Consider the following 16,034-nt stretch of genomic DNA (forward strand, 5'->3'; position numbering starts at 1 on the left):
AGATAAGTTGCATTCATTTTTAATTACAATGACTGATATATAAAAAGGAATAACCTCAATCATAAGAGCGTGCGTAGTGTGTTTTCTGAAGCAAGATTTTCATTAAAATCACTCCCACCCAGTGACCTCGCTCTCTTTCTTCTGCCATGGACAGTTATAGAACATCTGGCTGAGATGGAAGTCATGGACACAGATGACCTACAGATACACGACAAAGACGTTCTCTTTTGATTGTCAGGTCGGCAAGAACGGGGCAGGGTGACTTGTCGCAGAGTACTAAAATAAAAATTCCAGAGATTATACTCCTTATTGGGAGGTTTCTCTCTCTCAGCATGATTCCTTGAAGTGAAACTGCGAGTCCTGAAAGTAGGTAGAAGTCCAAAGTAAAACAGGGATTGAGGTTGTAAAGTCGAGGGCGTTTCAGATTGTATGTACCTGAGGTCTGCATTGGCCCTGGAAAAGCACAACCCAGCAGAATAGTCATCAAACAAACAGTCAGGTCAAATATGGCCCCTAGAAATAACATCAACAGCAAGACAGACAAAACGGTGCGTGCGCTCTGTCCAAAACAAGCCAATTGTTTCAGATCCTGTTTTTTTCTTCTTTTTTTTAGCAGACTACGTTATTTTTCCCTGTGACACACTGAACCAAAGAGAAACGTTTCAAAAGAAGGTTTCCATTTCCAGGGGAAGGTAATACATCAGTGATCTAGATGGATTGTGTGTTGAGTACAATGTTTCCAAGCGTTAAAATACGTATGCAGTGTACCAGCAAAGACAAAAGGAACTTTGATAACCGAGCTACACCAGCGGGAGAAGAAAGGACCGCCGGAGTCTGTGAGGATCAATCAGCATGTAGTGAAGGCACTGACAACAGCTGGACACACACATACGCAAGAATATATCCGCAACTGACAGACGAAAATAGATCTCCACGCGTGCTTCTATTAAAGCATCAGAATCGACGGTAATATCATCTCGATCATTTGTTGTACATGAAATAATGGCAACAGAAATGTGCATGTTTGAGAAAAAGATAATACAATTAAAGGGACAGAAATGCTGGATTATGTGTGTGTGTGTGTGTGTGTGTGTATGGGAGCACGAGCAGGTGCACGAGCTGGGGTTTGGTCCCTTTAGCCGAAGGAGGCGCCACAGTTGGGACACCGTCTCTGACGCAGTGCGAAGCAGAAGAGGAGGCCGAGGGGGAAGAAGAAGATGGCACACAGGATCCCCAGGCAAGTGAAGTCATCCTCCAAGACACCGACTCTGCAACACACACACACACACACAGTTTATATCAATGACAACACTGCATTTCAAAGTTTTGTGAGGAAATACACATTTGCATTATTCATAATTTAATTGATTGATCACACTGAATAGGTGTACCTCTTGGTAATATACAGGTTTTTACAGTTTACTGACTGCTTCCTTGAAGTCTCCCTTTATTATTTCCATTTCACAATGTCCTGAGATTACCCTGTAAGCAACCATCAAGAAGACACTTCTCTGTGCAAGTCTGAGCTGAAATAATTCAAAGTGAAAAGAACAATTGTCTGAACAGAAATCGGTTTGTTTTGCGGTAAGAGAGCAGCTTTAAATCCAGAGTCGCGGTGAACAGAGTCAGTCTCATGACTGCCCCATACCAGTAAATCTGAGGGAGGCCCCGAGGAGGAATTACCAAATGCAATGTGTCAAACTAGATCCTAAAGAGACGCGTGTATGTTTCTGCATTTGGGAGTGTGTGGATATAATAGTGAGAGTCTTAACAACGAGTCCTTTTATCTGCGGTGGGGATGACCTCGGTTGAACCACGCTAAAAAGTTCTAAGACGACAGCACTTGATCCATCAAATCGATCCATCAAATCGATCCAATTGATCCATGTTTCTACTGCGAAGAGAGACTTACGGGGCGAAGCGTATATAATAGTAAGTGATCAAGCAGATAAATAAAGTAAACTTTCCTTCACCCCCTCTCAGGTTGAGTCCCAGAGGAAGATATACGGCATATGTCAGTATTCACATTCAACCTTAAGGTACCTTATCGTCATTTGTTTGCTTTTATTTTTGTGAACTGTGGCCTGGACCTGACCGGTCACATGTTTGATCAGCTGACTGACAGGAAATCAGATGACTGGCAGGATGTATTTTCGGACCAAGTGAAACCATTTAAAAACCATCTTCCATCACTGAGAGTCACATCCGGTAAGCGTTTATGTCACACTAGGCCTGAGCACATTGCACACCGAGACACTGGAACATAGACCGGCAAAAGAAAAGAAATCGACCGAGTCACAGTGAACACGGGACACTCAGCATCAACCATGAGCTAATCGACAGATCTGCCTGTCGCAATACACACTCCCATCTGCAGTGTGTGTGTGTGTGTGTTCTCTCACCTGCAGGCCGGGCAGCCTCCCACCACCACTACAGACGGTTGTACGATGGTGTAAGTCGCCGCGTAGGGCTGCTGAGCGATGGCAGGGTTCATTTGAGCCGATGGGTACCCTGTGGTCGAGAGAAGAGAACAGACGTTTCATCTTTGCACACCGTACATCATGACAAAATATCAGCCCATCCTGCTTGGCTTTCTTCTTCTTCTTCTTTTTTAGCTCTTGTTGTTGTAGGACAGTTGGGGATTTCAGGTTCATTTCACTGACCCTCGGGGCATGTTGACTCTCTTTTGTATTTGTGTGACTCCGTAAACTTTGATGCGTGCTCGTTTACAGCCTGATGACGCTTGATGTATTACAGCATAGCTCTTCAAATACCCTACACGTCATTTAGCAAGCAGGAAGTTACACGTGATTTAACGAAATCAGACTTTACTTAGGGAAGAGTAACTTCCTTGTTGCTGCAGCGCGACTAAACTAAAGTAACTGTAAATGGAGCCAAAGCCGCTTTTCATGTGCGGTCACTTTCCATAAAAACACCAACCAGCGTGTGGTGACATGAACGAACACAATAGTTTCTAGTTCTAGTATTTTAACCAACTAACCGAAGTTAATTCTTGGTCATATACAGGTTTTTACAGTTTACTGACTGCTTGCATTCATTTTAGCCTGTACCACTTTAAAAAAAAGATTTATTTGAACAAAAACTAGTCGGTAAACACCGGCCATCGCTACCGCCCCACTGCGCATGCGTAGCATCGGAGCGCCCTATTAAGGAAACTTAATTCTCTTTCACGGTATTTGTTGCTCGTGTCAGACATGTTGGTTCAGATTTTACCGCCTGCAGAACAAAACAAAAAAGAAAGAAAAACACCGACAATCGCGGAGTGCGGGGTGTCACAACCAAAGCGACGAGTGGAGTTTTAAACGAAGACGGAAGTGGACAGCAGCGGTCCTCTTCCCGTCTGGTGACTCCACGCCGCGCTGTAGATGTGCGCCGTCAACAGGGGGCTACTTGCCTTGGCCCTCCGGGTACGCGTACGGGTAGGGCGGCGGGGCCGGGGTCGGGATGGCCCCATAGCCCTGCTGCGGCTGCGGGCCGTACTCATAAGCCCCCGGGACGCTGGCGTAGGCGGGAGGTCTGTCCTGGAGGAGAGGTTTGTTGTCCACCATCTCAGTCTCAGTCGACGTGACGCGTCCTCGCGTTGGTCTCGTTGTCTGAACACCCCTTTCACTTTCAATTCGCACGAAACTAATGCTGAACTCCGGTCACTCGGATGGGGACAGTCCGCGAAGCTGCGTGACGCTGGTGCCGATAAAAACAAAGGAAAGTGCGCTGCGCAACAACAACCCCCCCCAAAAAGGAAACTTCGTCCCTCTCCATGCGCCAACTTTGTCCCCTTTGGCGCAACAACCCCAAATGCCCCCTTTGAAGACAGCAAGGGTGTGACTCTCTGTGGCAATAGTTAACTTAACTCCATCTCCGTCTTTGTCGCTAGTCCTTTGGTACCAATACAGAGGTACTCTGTCATCACAGCGTCCTCGAACAGCTGGAAGTCAGCGAGGCTTTTCCTTTCTGTCTGGACTGTCACCAGAGAAGAATCATGTGACGAGCTGCGCCTCTGCGCACTGGAGGGCTTCTTAAAGCGACAGTGCATGAAAAGACGAAGCTCAGCGCTGCCTGCCGTGCACTGCAGAGCCTAAACCCTGTGAGTCCCCCCCCCCCCCCCCCCCCCCCCCCCAATGGCGACCGGCAGGCTCAATGGTTCACATAATGAAGCAGCGGGATGCCATTTGTTAAAATCGGGATCGAGTACTCCCAATGTGTGGAGGGGGTACTTGTTCTGTGACTTACATAACTGCTGTCCTCATTAGGAGTGGGTTGCCCTTAATATATATATATATATATATATATGTATATATATATATATATATATATATATATATATATATATATATATATATATATATATATATATATACTTTCCAGCTGATCCAGGAGCTTTCATTTAAAAAATCATTAACCTTAAGACATATGGGTGTGATATTAAATATAACCAAATATCGATAGACTTAATTAGACACGAATGGCTTGAACAGTTGTTGTATCAAAAGTAACTTCAGCTGTCAGACAAATATAAAGTTGCATAAAATAGAATCGTTAATTCAATTAAAATGAAATACAAATCTATTTAAGAAGTGTTGGTATTTTCCTATAATCTTGGCCGAGGTGTTGCTTTGTGATAACATATCCCAAACAGTAGCCAAACATGTAAAGGCAACCTCGCGATTCAATAATTCATTTGAATTGAATCAATTATTAAAATATGCGCGTCAATCAGCGGCTGTCGGAAAAAGAGAAATACCAGGAGCGCATCTCGTTCCATCCAATGGAACAAAGAGATCCCGCCCTCCCCGCAGAGCCTCGACCAATCAGAGCGACGCTTCCTCCATTTCCTGTTGTGCTCTCAGGAGTCGGACGAAGCGTTCCTCAGGAATGGGAATTAAACCCATGGAGCCGGAATATACGCATGAATGACTCCGCTCTTCGTCTCCATGAGGTGCTGCTCATGACGAAGCTGCGTCTGTAAGTGATGGAGAGAGGGGGGTCCATGGGGGGGGCAGGGGGGGTCCTGCCTACCCGCCTTCCCATGGAGATGTAAACAGCTTATAGACGACTTTGCGGCATTCGACCCCGTATCAGCTGTCTGTTTGTGTGTTTTCACTAACATAACTTCCTCTGCTGGTGACTAACTTCAGTTTTTTTAATGTCCCGTAGCGCGGGTACCGGAGATGCGCCCGATGTCACGTCGCGTGTGTTGATATTCCCTTGACAACCGCGGATCGGACACCTATATCCAGGTAGGCTGCTTCGTGCGTGCGTGAGTGCGTGTGCGTGAGTGTGCACCGGTTTGGGGATACTGCTGCTGACTTTGAGGTAGTTGGAGTTCATTATAGGAAGAAAAAAAAATCCCGATGTAACGGGATGAGGTTTAGTGTTTTAAAAGCCGCCGGTTCCGTTTTTTTATAATCTGAGATTCCAAGTTGAAGTGGCTGGTTAAGATCACGTGATCTACTATTACACTTCATGGGAATAAACCCCATAAAGGCCCGTTTAATTGTATTGTGGTGATCGAGGCACAGTGAATGTCAACGCTGTAGCGGATTAGTATTTGTCGTCTGTCAAATTATTCAACCAGAATTAACGCCTTACTTCCGGTTAGACATTTCAAGTTAAAAGGCCAGGGTCAATTATTAGTCGGCTTTCTTTTTGTCATTTTTATTGAGGAAAAATTAAATAAAAACAGGTGTGGGAATATTCTGTAATTGAAATTAAAGCATGAGACTGCATCTTAAACTTTGAGAGTATAGTTGAAATTCAATAGTTGAAGAACAAATAACCAAATTGTTTTGATAATATGGGAGATCACATTATATCTGCGTTTCTCTAATGGCTCTATTGTGGTGCCTTTACTCAAAGCTCAAGAAAAAATGCTGGACTGTTTTGCTGTCTCCCTTCAGGGGCCACCATGCCCATCACGCTGCTGTGGGCCGTGGATGTGTACGGCAGGGTGTACAGCCTCTCCACAGCTGGCCAGCGCTGGGTGCGTGCAGATGACACGCTTCTGGAGCTTAAGCGCGTCACAGCGGGGAAGGGCCGCTGCTGGGGCATCGGCTGCGACCACCACGTTTACCTCAACATGATGCCCAGTGAGACCTCCATTCGCTACCGGGAGGAGACGTATGAAAACCAGGTATGTTACGGTGCACCAACGGCCCGCGCGCCGTATGGTTTTTAAGGCTACAGCGCAGTGTGTGTTTTTTTTTGTTTTTTTTCAGAGGTGGAACCCGGTGGACAGCTTCACTGACACACTGCTGCCCACCGACCGCTGGCCTTGGAGCGACGTGACCGGGATGAACCCCCAACCGCTCCACGGCTTTGAGCTGCCATCCCGCAGCTGGGAATGGGAGGGAGACTGGTACGTGGATCAGAGCTGTGGAGAACCCAGCCAGACTGGGGTAAGAAATAAGTGTTGGTCCCTGCATCTTTCTTGCTCGCCGTCTCTGTCTGACTTTCTCATTTTTGATGACTGTCACATCTATTGTGTCATCAGACTCGACAAGGCTCTGTTATTGTGTCCCCCCCCCCCCCCCCCCCCCCTCACCCCCCCCCCAGGGCTGGGAGTACGCGGTCGACTTCCCCGCCAACTTCTCCCCGGATAAGAAGTGGAACTCTTGCGTTCGCCGCAGGCGGTGGATCCGCTACAGGAGATACACGGCACAGGGCACCTGGGCAAAGGTGTCGACACTCCTCTGGTCGCTGCAATATCAGGGTAGAAAGGTTCGGTTCTGGTCCCCCGGCTGAAGATTTCAAGCAAAGCCACTGTCTGTTTGCAGATCCCCCTGGACAATCCCAGGAAGCCGCTGCTGCCGCTCTGTGACATAAGCTGCGGTGGTTGGGAGATGAGTGACCAGTCTGGAAGGTATCCCTACCTGTGGGGCGTGTCCCAACAAGGGGAGGTCAGTCCACACAGGTTCGACAGTCTTGTGACAGATGTGCATCTGAAGTTCACAGAGCCAAAAGGGAAGGAATTACATGCTCGCTCACTGTTTTTTTTTAGATTTTGCAACCCTGCAGATGAGAAATGAGAAGTTCCTGAAAACTTGACGCAGCACACAATGTTTTTTGCTGTTCACAGTATTGTGTATTTCCCCAAGACAACATCTACGGTGCTGTGGAACATTCCATTCATTACTGAGGATAACATGAGATAAAATGCCTTAAATTTTGATCTGTCAGATATTGCAGTAACAAGTGGCTTTTTAGTGCAGAGCACCTATAACGTTTGACCACAAGAGGGCAGCATTCGTTCACGCAATTTGTGTAGAATGACACACCGGGAATGCTTCAGTGAGGATCTGTAAGGAGCGTGCTGCACTGTGCCAAAACAGGTCCCATCTGCAGACTCTCTCTTAACCTTGCAGGTGTGGTTCAGGGAGGGGATCCATCCCCGGGTCCCCGAGGGTTCTGGGTGGGAGGAAGTAGAAGCGCCCAAGGAGGTGGCTCAGTTATCGGCCGGCCCCGGGGACCTCCTGTGGGCCTTACTGTGGGATGGGAACCTGCTGGTCCGTACCGGCCTCAGCCTGGACTGCCCGACTGGTCAGTTCACGTTTATATGTATTCACATGTCTCATGTCTCTTGCAACTTTTTTTTTTTACTTTTCATTAACGATCCGTTCTGGTGTGATTAATTTTTAATTGTTTGATAATTGATATGTGACCCTAGTGTCTCTTCATCTGGATTGCTGGTAACTTGTGGATTTTTGTCACAAATTTCTTTGTATTAGAGAGGGTTTTTTTGTGACAGCATCATAGTATAGTGAGATACATTATAAATGTAAGAAAGTAAGAAATAACAGAAGGATGACCGTAACCCAAGGTGCAAGTCTCCCAAGACAGACCACCTGTGGTGTTGTCACGTAGGCGCCAAAGGGGTTAAACTTAAACTACCACACGAAAGGTAACAGGCTTGCTAAGATGAGATCTTGCCCTCATGCCGCGTTGGTAAACAGCAGTTTTCCGTCATCAGGCACATCGTGGGTGGAGCTGGAATCCCCAGGAAAGGAGATCGAGGCGCTCCATGTGGCGGTTGGAGTTAGTGTGGTCTGGGTGGTCACTAAGGACTACAAGGTGAATGGATACTACTCACGCGCCGAGTGACTGGTACTTGTTGCGACGGAAACATCTGTATGGGTGTTGTTATGTGCGTGTGTGTGTGTGTGTGTGTGTCCAGGTGTGGTTCAGGCGGGGCGTGAACTCCCACAACCCCTGTGGGTCCGGTTGGATCAGCATCGGAGGGGAGATGATGGTGGTGGACGTAGGACTCAATGAGCAGGTGAAAAGACGTCTCTTCATAATGAGAGAGTGGAAGCCTTGTCACAAAGTAATACTTGTCCCCCTTTTAATGTTTAATACAAAGTCAATGGCCAACTGTTTATATCCTGAACAATGTGGGATGAAACATCTAAGCGTAAAAAAACCCACTTACACACTGTAATTGAATTATCACTCATCTAATTGAAGGTTGTCAATCCAGGCTTTTTGAACCCATACAACCTTTCCGTAGTCCCATTCACTCCACCCTTCGGCTTTTGGATCTGTTTTCAGGGCCTGACGGGTCAAGTTTGGGCTCAGGGGCGGAGGGGGTTTTCTCCCTGCGTCTTGCTGCCGAGGACTCTGCTAGCACTGCAAACCCACACCTCACACCTCCTCCCCTTCTTTTCTCACCCCCCCCCCCCCCCCCCCCCCCCCCCCGCCCCCCCCCCCCCCCCCCCCCCCCCCGCCCCGCCCTCCCCAGCCCTCCCCAGCCCTTCAACCTCTGGCCACAAGTCCTGCCCCGAGGTTGCCGCGTAATACGAGTCCGCGAAGCCGCCCGGGCCAATGTCCCCGCAGGAGCCCCTCAGGCCCAGCCTTATATATCCCCAGACTATATTCCCACTGACATGCGGGAGACTCCCTAATTAGAAGCTGGCCAAGCTGGTCGTCATCATATCCCATATTTCATATTTCAGGGATGGATATGGATAATTATGGATTTGGCTTGTGTGAGTTGGCAGGTGCCCGTGTTACAGTATATGGCCTTATAAGGTGACAGCTGTCTAGTGCCACGCATACACCTTTTGAAGAGTGAAGACAAGTGTCCTTCCACACACAACGAGTTCCAACTAGGCGCAGCATCTCGTCACAGCGGGTGTGTCGGTCCAACCAACCGTTATTTTGCATTGTCCTCTCCCCTCCTTGTCAGGTGTGGGCGGTGGGCGAGGACCGAGGCCTGTATTTCAGAATGGGGGTCACGCCTTCTGAACCCAGCGGCAGCGGCTGGATTCCCGTTTCCGCCCAATGGAGGAACAGCAAAGAGGTCATCCCACCCGGGTCTGTGTGAGGAAGATGATCAAGTTAATCCCCCCCCTCCCTTGAATACTGTAATGAAACTCATGCTCTCCTGCTCTGTCCCTGTGCGCTTGCCGTTCTATAGGAAGGAGTGTGAGTTTGGTGATCGGCGGGCCGAGGCCTCGAAAAGCTCCCTCCTGAGCTGCACCGACTCCGACTCCGAGTCGGGTCCCGCCGACGCACAAAACGGCCCCGAAGACCTCCCGGTCCTCGGGGCAGCAGCCTCGTCGGTTGTCCCTCTGGGAGGAAACGACTCACCCACACCCCCCCCAAAGATGGAGAATCCTCCCTCGGCCCTACAGCAGGACGCCCCCAAACCGTTTATCCCGGCGAGCGACAGCTTCATCAACAGCCTGGTGTCGGACCGCGACAAGACCTCCACCCCCCAGCCCCCCGTCGCGGAGGCCCCGCGGGAGGAAGTCCAGGAGCTGTCCCCGGCGCCGATCCTTCCGACCCCCGAGGCCGCGGGGCACGACGTCCCCTGGATGAACGTGGACTTGGAGGGGGCGGAGGCGGCGCGATGTGCGCGGGCGGCGGGGGGGCCGCCGCCGGGCGCCGCGGGGGCCCTGGAGACCGCTCGCGGCGTCGGGGAAGAGGACGCGCCGGTGTGGAGCTGGATCTCGGGGGGGGGCTGCGACGTGGACGCGTGTTCACAGATCAGCTGGCTGAGTCCCACAGGTACGTAGACCACCAAAAACCAAAAAGCAGGTGTAGCACACGTAAACATGGGAACTCAAATGTCCGTTTATCTGTGTCTGACTGTTGTGCTCTATATATATATGTGTGTGTGTGTGTGTGTGTGTGGGCTACCTGCACGTAGAGAGATACACTCTGCGCGTGGCCTCTGTGGTTGTCCGTCCGTCCGTCCGTCTAAAACGTCTCGACTCGCCTGCCAGGTCCCCTCAGCAGCTCCCTGTCGCTGACGGCGGTGCAGTCGGCGGCGTGGAGCGAGCAGCCGCGGCAGCAGGAGGGCCGAGGGGAGATCAGCAAGAAGCCGCTGGAGAGAAGCCACGTAAGAGGGGGGGGGGGGCCTCGGCACTTTGAAACTCCCCGTCCGATGTCGCGTGTTCACCTCCCCCCCTTTCCCCCCCCTGGACAGTCGGTGTGGGTGCGTAAAGGCGCGCTGCGCTGGTGGAGGGACGGGAAGCCTCAGCGCTGGGTGGACGTGGCCGTCGCCCTGGAGCAGTCCACCAAGTCCGGCGGGACGAAGGACAGCATCTTCTTCGTCTACTACACACAGTACGACGAGAAAAAGGTGCCTTTGGCTTCGGTTTACTTCCCTCCTCTTTCTACTCACAGCTGTTCACTCATTCCCTTTTTCCTTTGTTTATTTGTTTTTTGTCGCAGTACCTTGATGTGATCATACGTGACGTCACAGCGCTGGTTCCGGTGTCCGCGGACTGCCACTATGCCTTTGCCGTCTACACCGCGCAAAGGACCCAACAGAGATGGCCCCTGGTTCTGGCAGCACAAACCCAAACGGACATGAATGATTGGGTAACCGTCTAGTTTTTTTAAAGCCGAGAGAGGAACAGTGACAGTGAAAATAAGAGGTCAGTTGGTAACAATGCGTGTTTTTCCTGGCTCTCTGTGTTCAGTTGAGCCTGTTGTCCGACTGCTGCTGCGAGTGTCGAGGGATCAGTGGACCCCCGTCCAGACAGGCCCTGTGGTCCACAACCTCCAAGGGAGACATCATGGTCCACGAGCCGTCCTTCTCTCTGGAAGCTGCCGCGCACACGCTGGCCTGCGACCTCATGTGAGGCCGACACCAAACAGCAGAGCCTGTTGTCGTTCTCTCTTTTAGCGTTCCGGCTGTTTTTTTCGTGCCTACTTTGTCTCTACTCTGCTCCACGTCAGTTAACACGTCGCTAACATGCTTGCACGGTAAAAGCCTGCGTCTCTGTGTGCTAACGGTGATGTGGCTAATGTCGGGCGCTTCCGCTGTATGGTGCTACAGGTTCTGGCGGCAGGTCCCGGGCCACCTGCGCTGTGTAGAGTCTAACAGTCTGGGGCTGGTGTGGGGCATCGGGTGGGACGGCACCGCCTGGGTCTACAGCGGGCAACAGCCCACCCTGGGTAAACTCACCCATGTGTTTCCCACAAATTAGAATAACACACGCCTAGAAATGTTGACTTTCATTCACTTTACCATTCATAACCATACCATTCCATTTACCAGGAGGGGAAATAAGACATTGAAGACTTTTAATGTGCAGGAAAAAAAGGCTAATTTCTCCCAGATTTTGTCTACAAATGAGCAGGTTGAGACAGGTTGGCACATCAATTAAACAGCATTGTTATACACAGGTGTGCCTCGGGCTGGTCACACTGAAGGCCAACCTTTTTATCGTGAAACAAGTTCAGCTTAAAAGAATCTCAACTGTCATTTTGACGTTTAAAAGCAGATTAAACAGGTGTTTTAAATGAATTATGGTCCTAATACAGTTGGATGATTCTGTCACATCTGACATTCCACTAGGTAGTCACATGCATTCATTGATATTATTGTGTTTGACCTGTCAAGTTTTAGAGTGACCTTTTATTGAGACTAGACTACGGCACATTAAGATATAACGGTGCTGTTTAATCTGCCACACCTGTCAGCTGGATGCATTAACACCGATTCAAAGAAGTTCGAAAGTCTTGAGATTTCATTAATTAATTTTTTTATAAGTGATCCAGTAAAAATTGTCCTGGGTTAATTTTTTAATAACTGCTTAAATATTCATCAAGTAAATATAGAAAATATTTATAAGCTTAGATTCTCTTAAGTGAATTGGTTATTTTATACTTTATTTTAGGCAAAATGCTTGTTCTATACTTGGTCAAAGGAAATCTCCAATAAAAATATTCCTCAGCTTTTTACTTTAAATGTCAAATTTATGCCAATGACATGATTCATTATTTGCTTACAAACACATGAGAAAGAATCAAACGTCTTGCTTCTAGTTTTGTGGGCAACTGCTTAAGCGTCCGTTGCAGCTGTTGACGCGTGAATGCACTCACATCTGTATGCACTCACATCTGTACCTAACTCACTGCTGCCTTCACAGCTGTGTGTGTGCGCTTGTGTGTTGGGCAGAAGAGGCCGTCGAGAGGCACCAGCAGACTGACGTGAGGAGTGTCCATGTGTATGAGAATCAGAGGTGGAACCCGATGACAGGATACACAGACAAGTAGGAACACTTTGAGATACAGATATTTAAAGTAATCTTTGCAGCTGTTGTCTCTGGGAACATAACCTTTTTGGGGTTTTTTTGGGGGGGGGCTCCAGAGGACTTCCTACTGACCGCCCGATGTGGAGCGACGAGGGCGGGCTGAAGGAATGCACCAAAGGAAACACACACCCGCCCTCCCCGCAGTGGTCCTGGGTAGGTCCATGCAAAAAAAAACAACAACTTCCATTTCTTGTTGATTCCTGGCTGACTCTCCCCCACACCACCTGTGTTTCAGGTGTCCGAGTGGGCCGTGGACTACAGCGTCCCGGGTGGGACGGACCAAGAGGGCTGGCAGTACGCGGCGGACTTCCCCACGTACGTACCCACCTCAGGGTGTGAAAGAAAGATCAGCTCCGTAGGAAAAGCGAGGGGGTTGCCCTAGTCTGACCAATCTCCCCCCCCCCCCCCCCCCCTGCAGGACGTTCCACGGCCACAAAGCCATGAAAGACTTTGTCAGGCGCAGGCGATGGACGAGGTGATCGAACGCTTCCTCGGCGGTTTCCCCCGGCGCGCGGTTCCTTCGGCCCGCTGGAATAATCCTGTGTTCCGCTCGCAGGAAGTGCACGATCGCGTTGAGGGCTCCATGGCAACAGGTCCCACCCATCTGTCTGAGTGACATCTCTCTGATGCCATGCCTGGCCCAGAGCAGCATGGAGCAGGTCCCCGTCTGGGCCCTCAGCGACAAGGGGGAGGTGTTGTGCCGCCTGGGCGTCACACCCCGAAACGCCGCGGTAAGATTTGCTGAAAAAAAAAAAAAAAACGAGTTCTCGGAAAACAATTTGCGTACGTCCGTTCTCTTCGAGCCGTCCTCTCTGTGACCCCGCAGGGCAGCTCCTGGCTGCACGTGGGCACGGACCAGCCCTTCAAGTCCATCTCCATCGGCGGAGCGAACCAGGTGTGGGCCATCGCCAGGGACGGGGAGGTGTTCTACAGGGGCTCCGTGTGCCCGCAGAACCCCGCGGGAGAATGCTGGTACCACATCCCGTCCCCCCCCAGGCAGACGCTCAGACAGCTGTCGGTGGGGAGGACCTCGGTCTTTGCTGTGGATGACAACAGTGAGTTCTCCCTCTTTTTTTTTAAAATGTAGATATTGGTGCTGTCAGGTAAACGTCGTTAATGCAAACCCATTTGTGGGGGACATGAATTTGATTAATCGTGTTAAATATTTTAATCGTTTGACAGCACTAATATATATATATAATCTCCAGTAAAACTCTTTCTATCTCCATCCAGGTAACTTATGGTTCAGACAGGGCCTCACCCCCAGCTACCCGCAGGGCTCAGCCTGGGAGCTCACTTCTAACAACGTCACCAAGGTCTCCGTGGGACCGCTGGACCAGGTCAGCCACTGGTTTGGTTTCATCGGCGGTGTAAACCGTGTCGGCGGGTGAAGCACGAACGGCTCAGTGCAGATGTTCTCTCCAGGTGTGGATCATAGCAGAGGGAGTTCCAGGCTTCCCGGCTGAGACTCCTGGAGCTGTCTGCCACAGGCTGGGGGTGGGACCCATGCAGCCCAGGGGACAGTCCTGGGACTACGGCATCGGGGTGAGTCCGCCATCAGTATCTAGAATTTATACTTACAATCTTTTATATGTCAATTTTGGAGCGTAATTTTGTTTCTCAGCAATGAATTGATAAAAGCTATATTTTTTCGTATTGTCGACCGATCGGATGAAAGAAGAGAACAGCATCAAGACTAAATATGGCGTTTGTTTGGTAATCTTCCAGCCCAGGACTACTTCGCCACCGATCCTGATACAAAAAACAAAAGTTCTCTGGTTAAACGTAGATTGCAGAGTCGCCGTTGGTGCTTTCTTTATATTTATTGTATTATTTAGTATTGTTAATTTTTTTTTATTCAGCCTTGAAACCATTCGTTCCTTTTCACTGCCGTGTGTTCTGACTCCCAGGGAGGATGGGAGCACATCAGCGTGAGGGGGAACTCGGCAGAGGCTCCCCGCGGCCCCCATCCCGCCCACGTCGGAGCCCCGCGCAGCCCGGTGCCCCCGCGGCCCCCCGCGCAGGTGAACGGCAGCGCTGTGGGCGTGTAGCTTGTGGAGCTTCGTGTGATGGGGATGCACAACAATCACCACCACCCCCCGGATCCATGAATGAATGTTACTACCCGGCTCGTTTTGTAGGTGTCGAGATGGGAAAAGGGAGCACAAGAGCATTTAAGGGACCTTGATGTGTTGTGGGGAGAAAAAGCAAAAGTTAGTGTTTGGCTGTTGGGATCCAGCAATAGCTTCTATTGGTCCAGACGGTATGCTGTGAAAACCTGAGGGGGGGTGGGGGGGAGAATAAGAGAGACTCTTTTCGATAAAGGGCTAAGGCTTGACTACCGAACTAACACACAATCCCACCAACGTCTAAATGATCGTGGTTACTAGAATCTTTTGTTTTGGGCCTGTTACATATTTGCACGTGCTTTGATTTATTTATTTATTTATTTATTCATTCATTAACTATGCATTTGTTGAATTTTATTTATTTGCAATGGAGTTTTTTGTTTTTGCCCATATTGCTACTTCAAACCTCTTCAAAAAGACCTCATACTTCCCGACGCGTTCTGAAGTAGGAGCGACTGCAGAGTCGCACGGAACCTTCCGTCTACATTAAGACGCCCCTCCATCCTACTGCAGTATGTGAGCGTTTCATCCATCTACATCACTGCGACTGTTGCTCATTTCAGCTCCGGATGTCCCCACGCATCCGTTCACCTTACAAGGGCCCTGAAATGTGAAATAAAAGTCAAAGTATTGATTTATGTTTGGACATCATTTCAGTCGGGAAAAGCAAGGAGTAACATCAACGAGATGTGAGTGAAGTACACAGAGGAATGCCCAAAACAGTGCAGATTAGAAGTTCATTTGCATTTATTTTCATAATAAACAATGTAATTAGAAACATTTCATTCAATTACACTAAGCATGATAAATAGGAAGTAAAAATATTTTTTTTAAATCTACAAGTTTAAAGGACAGAATGAATTCACATCTGCTTTAGTCTTAATTTAACCGCATTTAGCCGACGACCTTGATATGTTCCTCTGATCAACTCATCTTTAAGTTATACGAAACCTCATACTTTTAACCCAAGTTAACATTTCCCATTTACAGACATTGTTTTATTTTACATTTACATACATCAGTACAGTTCAACATTAAGTTACGTCTCTCAAAAGTGCAAGATTAAGCCAATGTATACCATCGTCAAATAGAGGAATTCCTTAAATGAATGTTCAAGTTTAACTGAAGCAGAGGCTGCTGGTTTTAACAGAGGTAACATCATCTAAGGGACAGTGCCTTCTGTATGGGGAGATGGACATCATCTAACACACGGGACGTCGTCTGGGACAGAATCTTCAAGGTGTTTGAACCTCTGTAACCTACGGTATAAAAGAACTGCTTTCTTAGCTGTACATGAACACCTCGGAGTGGAAGCATATCTCGATCCACAACAGTTTAG

The 16,034-nt window shown here is 49.1% G+C and overlaps 2 protein-coding genes across 2 annotated transcripts; one reads left to right on the forward strand and one right to left on the reverse strand.

The window, feature by feature from the left end:
- Positions 1 to 3: 3 nt before the first annotated feature.
- On the reverse strand, positions 4 to 4,023 carry bri3 (brain protein I3). The gene is made up of 3 exons (XM_037476505.2): positions 3,416 to 4,023; positions 2,403 to 2,511; positions 4 to 1,268 (listed from the first exon to the last, which is right to left on the reverse strand). The coding sequence occupies exons 1-3, from the start codon at positions 3,567 to 3,569 to the stop codon at positions 1,136 to 1,138; spliced, it is 396 nt and encodes a 131-aa protein (XP_037332402.1). The 5' UTR covers positions 3,570 to 4,023; the 3' UTR covers positions 4 to 1,135.
- Positions 4,024 to 4,711: 688 nt separating this feature from the next.
- Positions 4,712 to 15,817, forward strand: tecpr1b (tectonin beta-propeller repeat containing 1b). Its single transcript, XM_037477353.2, has 25 exons — positions 4,712 to 4,983; positions 5,176 to 5,258; positions 5,919 to 6,151; positions 6,237 to 6,416; positions 6,574 to 6,696; positions 6,795 to 6,917; positions 7,383 to 7,557; positions 7,988 to 8,088; positions 8,192 to 8,293; positions 9,203 to 9,330; positions 9,434 to 10,026; positions 10,245 to 10,360; positions 10,448 to 10,603; positions 10,696 to 10,845; positions 10,947 to 11,104; positions 11,306 to 11,424; positions 12,431 to 12,524; positions 12,623 to 12,719; positions 12,802 to 12,881; positions 12,985 to 13,041; positions 13,123 to 13,297; positions 13,393 to 13,621; positions 13,800 to 13,906; positions 13,992 to 14,111; positions 14,477 to 15,817. Exons 3-25 carry the CDS (start codon positions 5,927 to 5,929, stop codon positions 14,615 to 14,617), a joined length of 3,549 nt encoding a protein of 1,182 aa, XP_037333250.2. The 5' UTR covers positions 4,712 to 4,983; positions 5,176 to 5,258; positions 5,919 to 5,926; the 3' UTR covers positions 14,618 to 15,817.
- Positions 15,818 to 16,034: the final 217 nt, after the last annotated feature.

Source organism: Pungitius pungitius, chromosome 12 (assembly GCF_949316345.1).
Source record: "Pungitius pungitius chromosome 12, fPunPun2.1, whole genome shotgun sequence".
Taxonomy (NCBI): domain Eukaryota; kingdom Metazoa; phylum Chordata; class Actinopteri; order Perciformes; family Gasterosteidae; genus Pungitius; species Pungitius pungitius.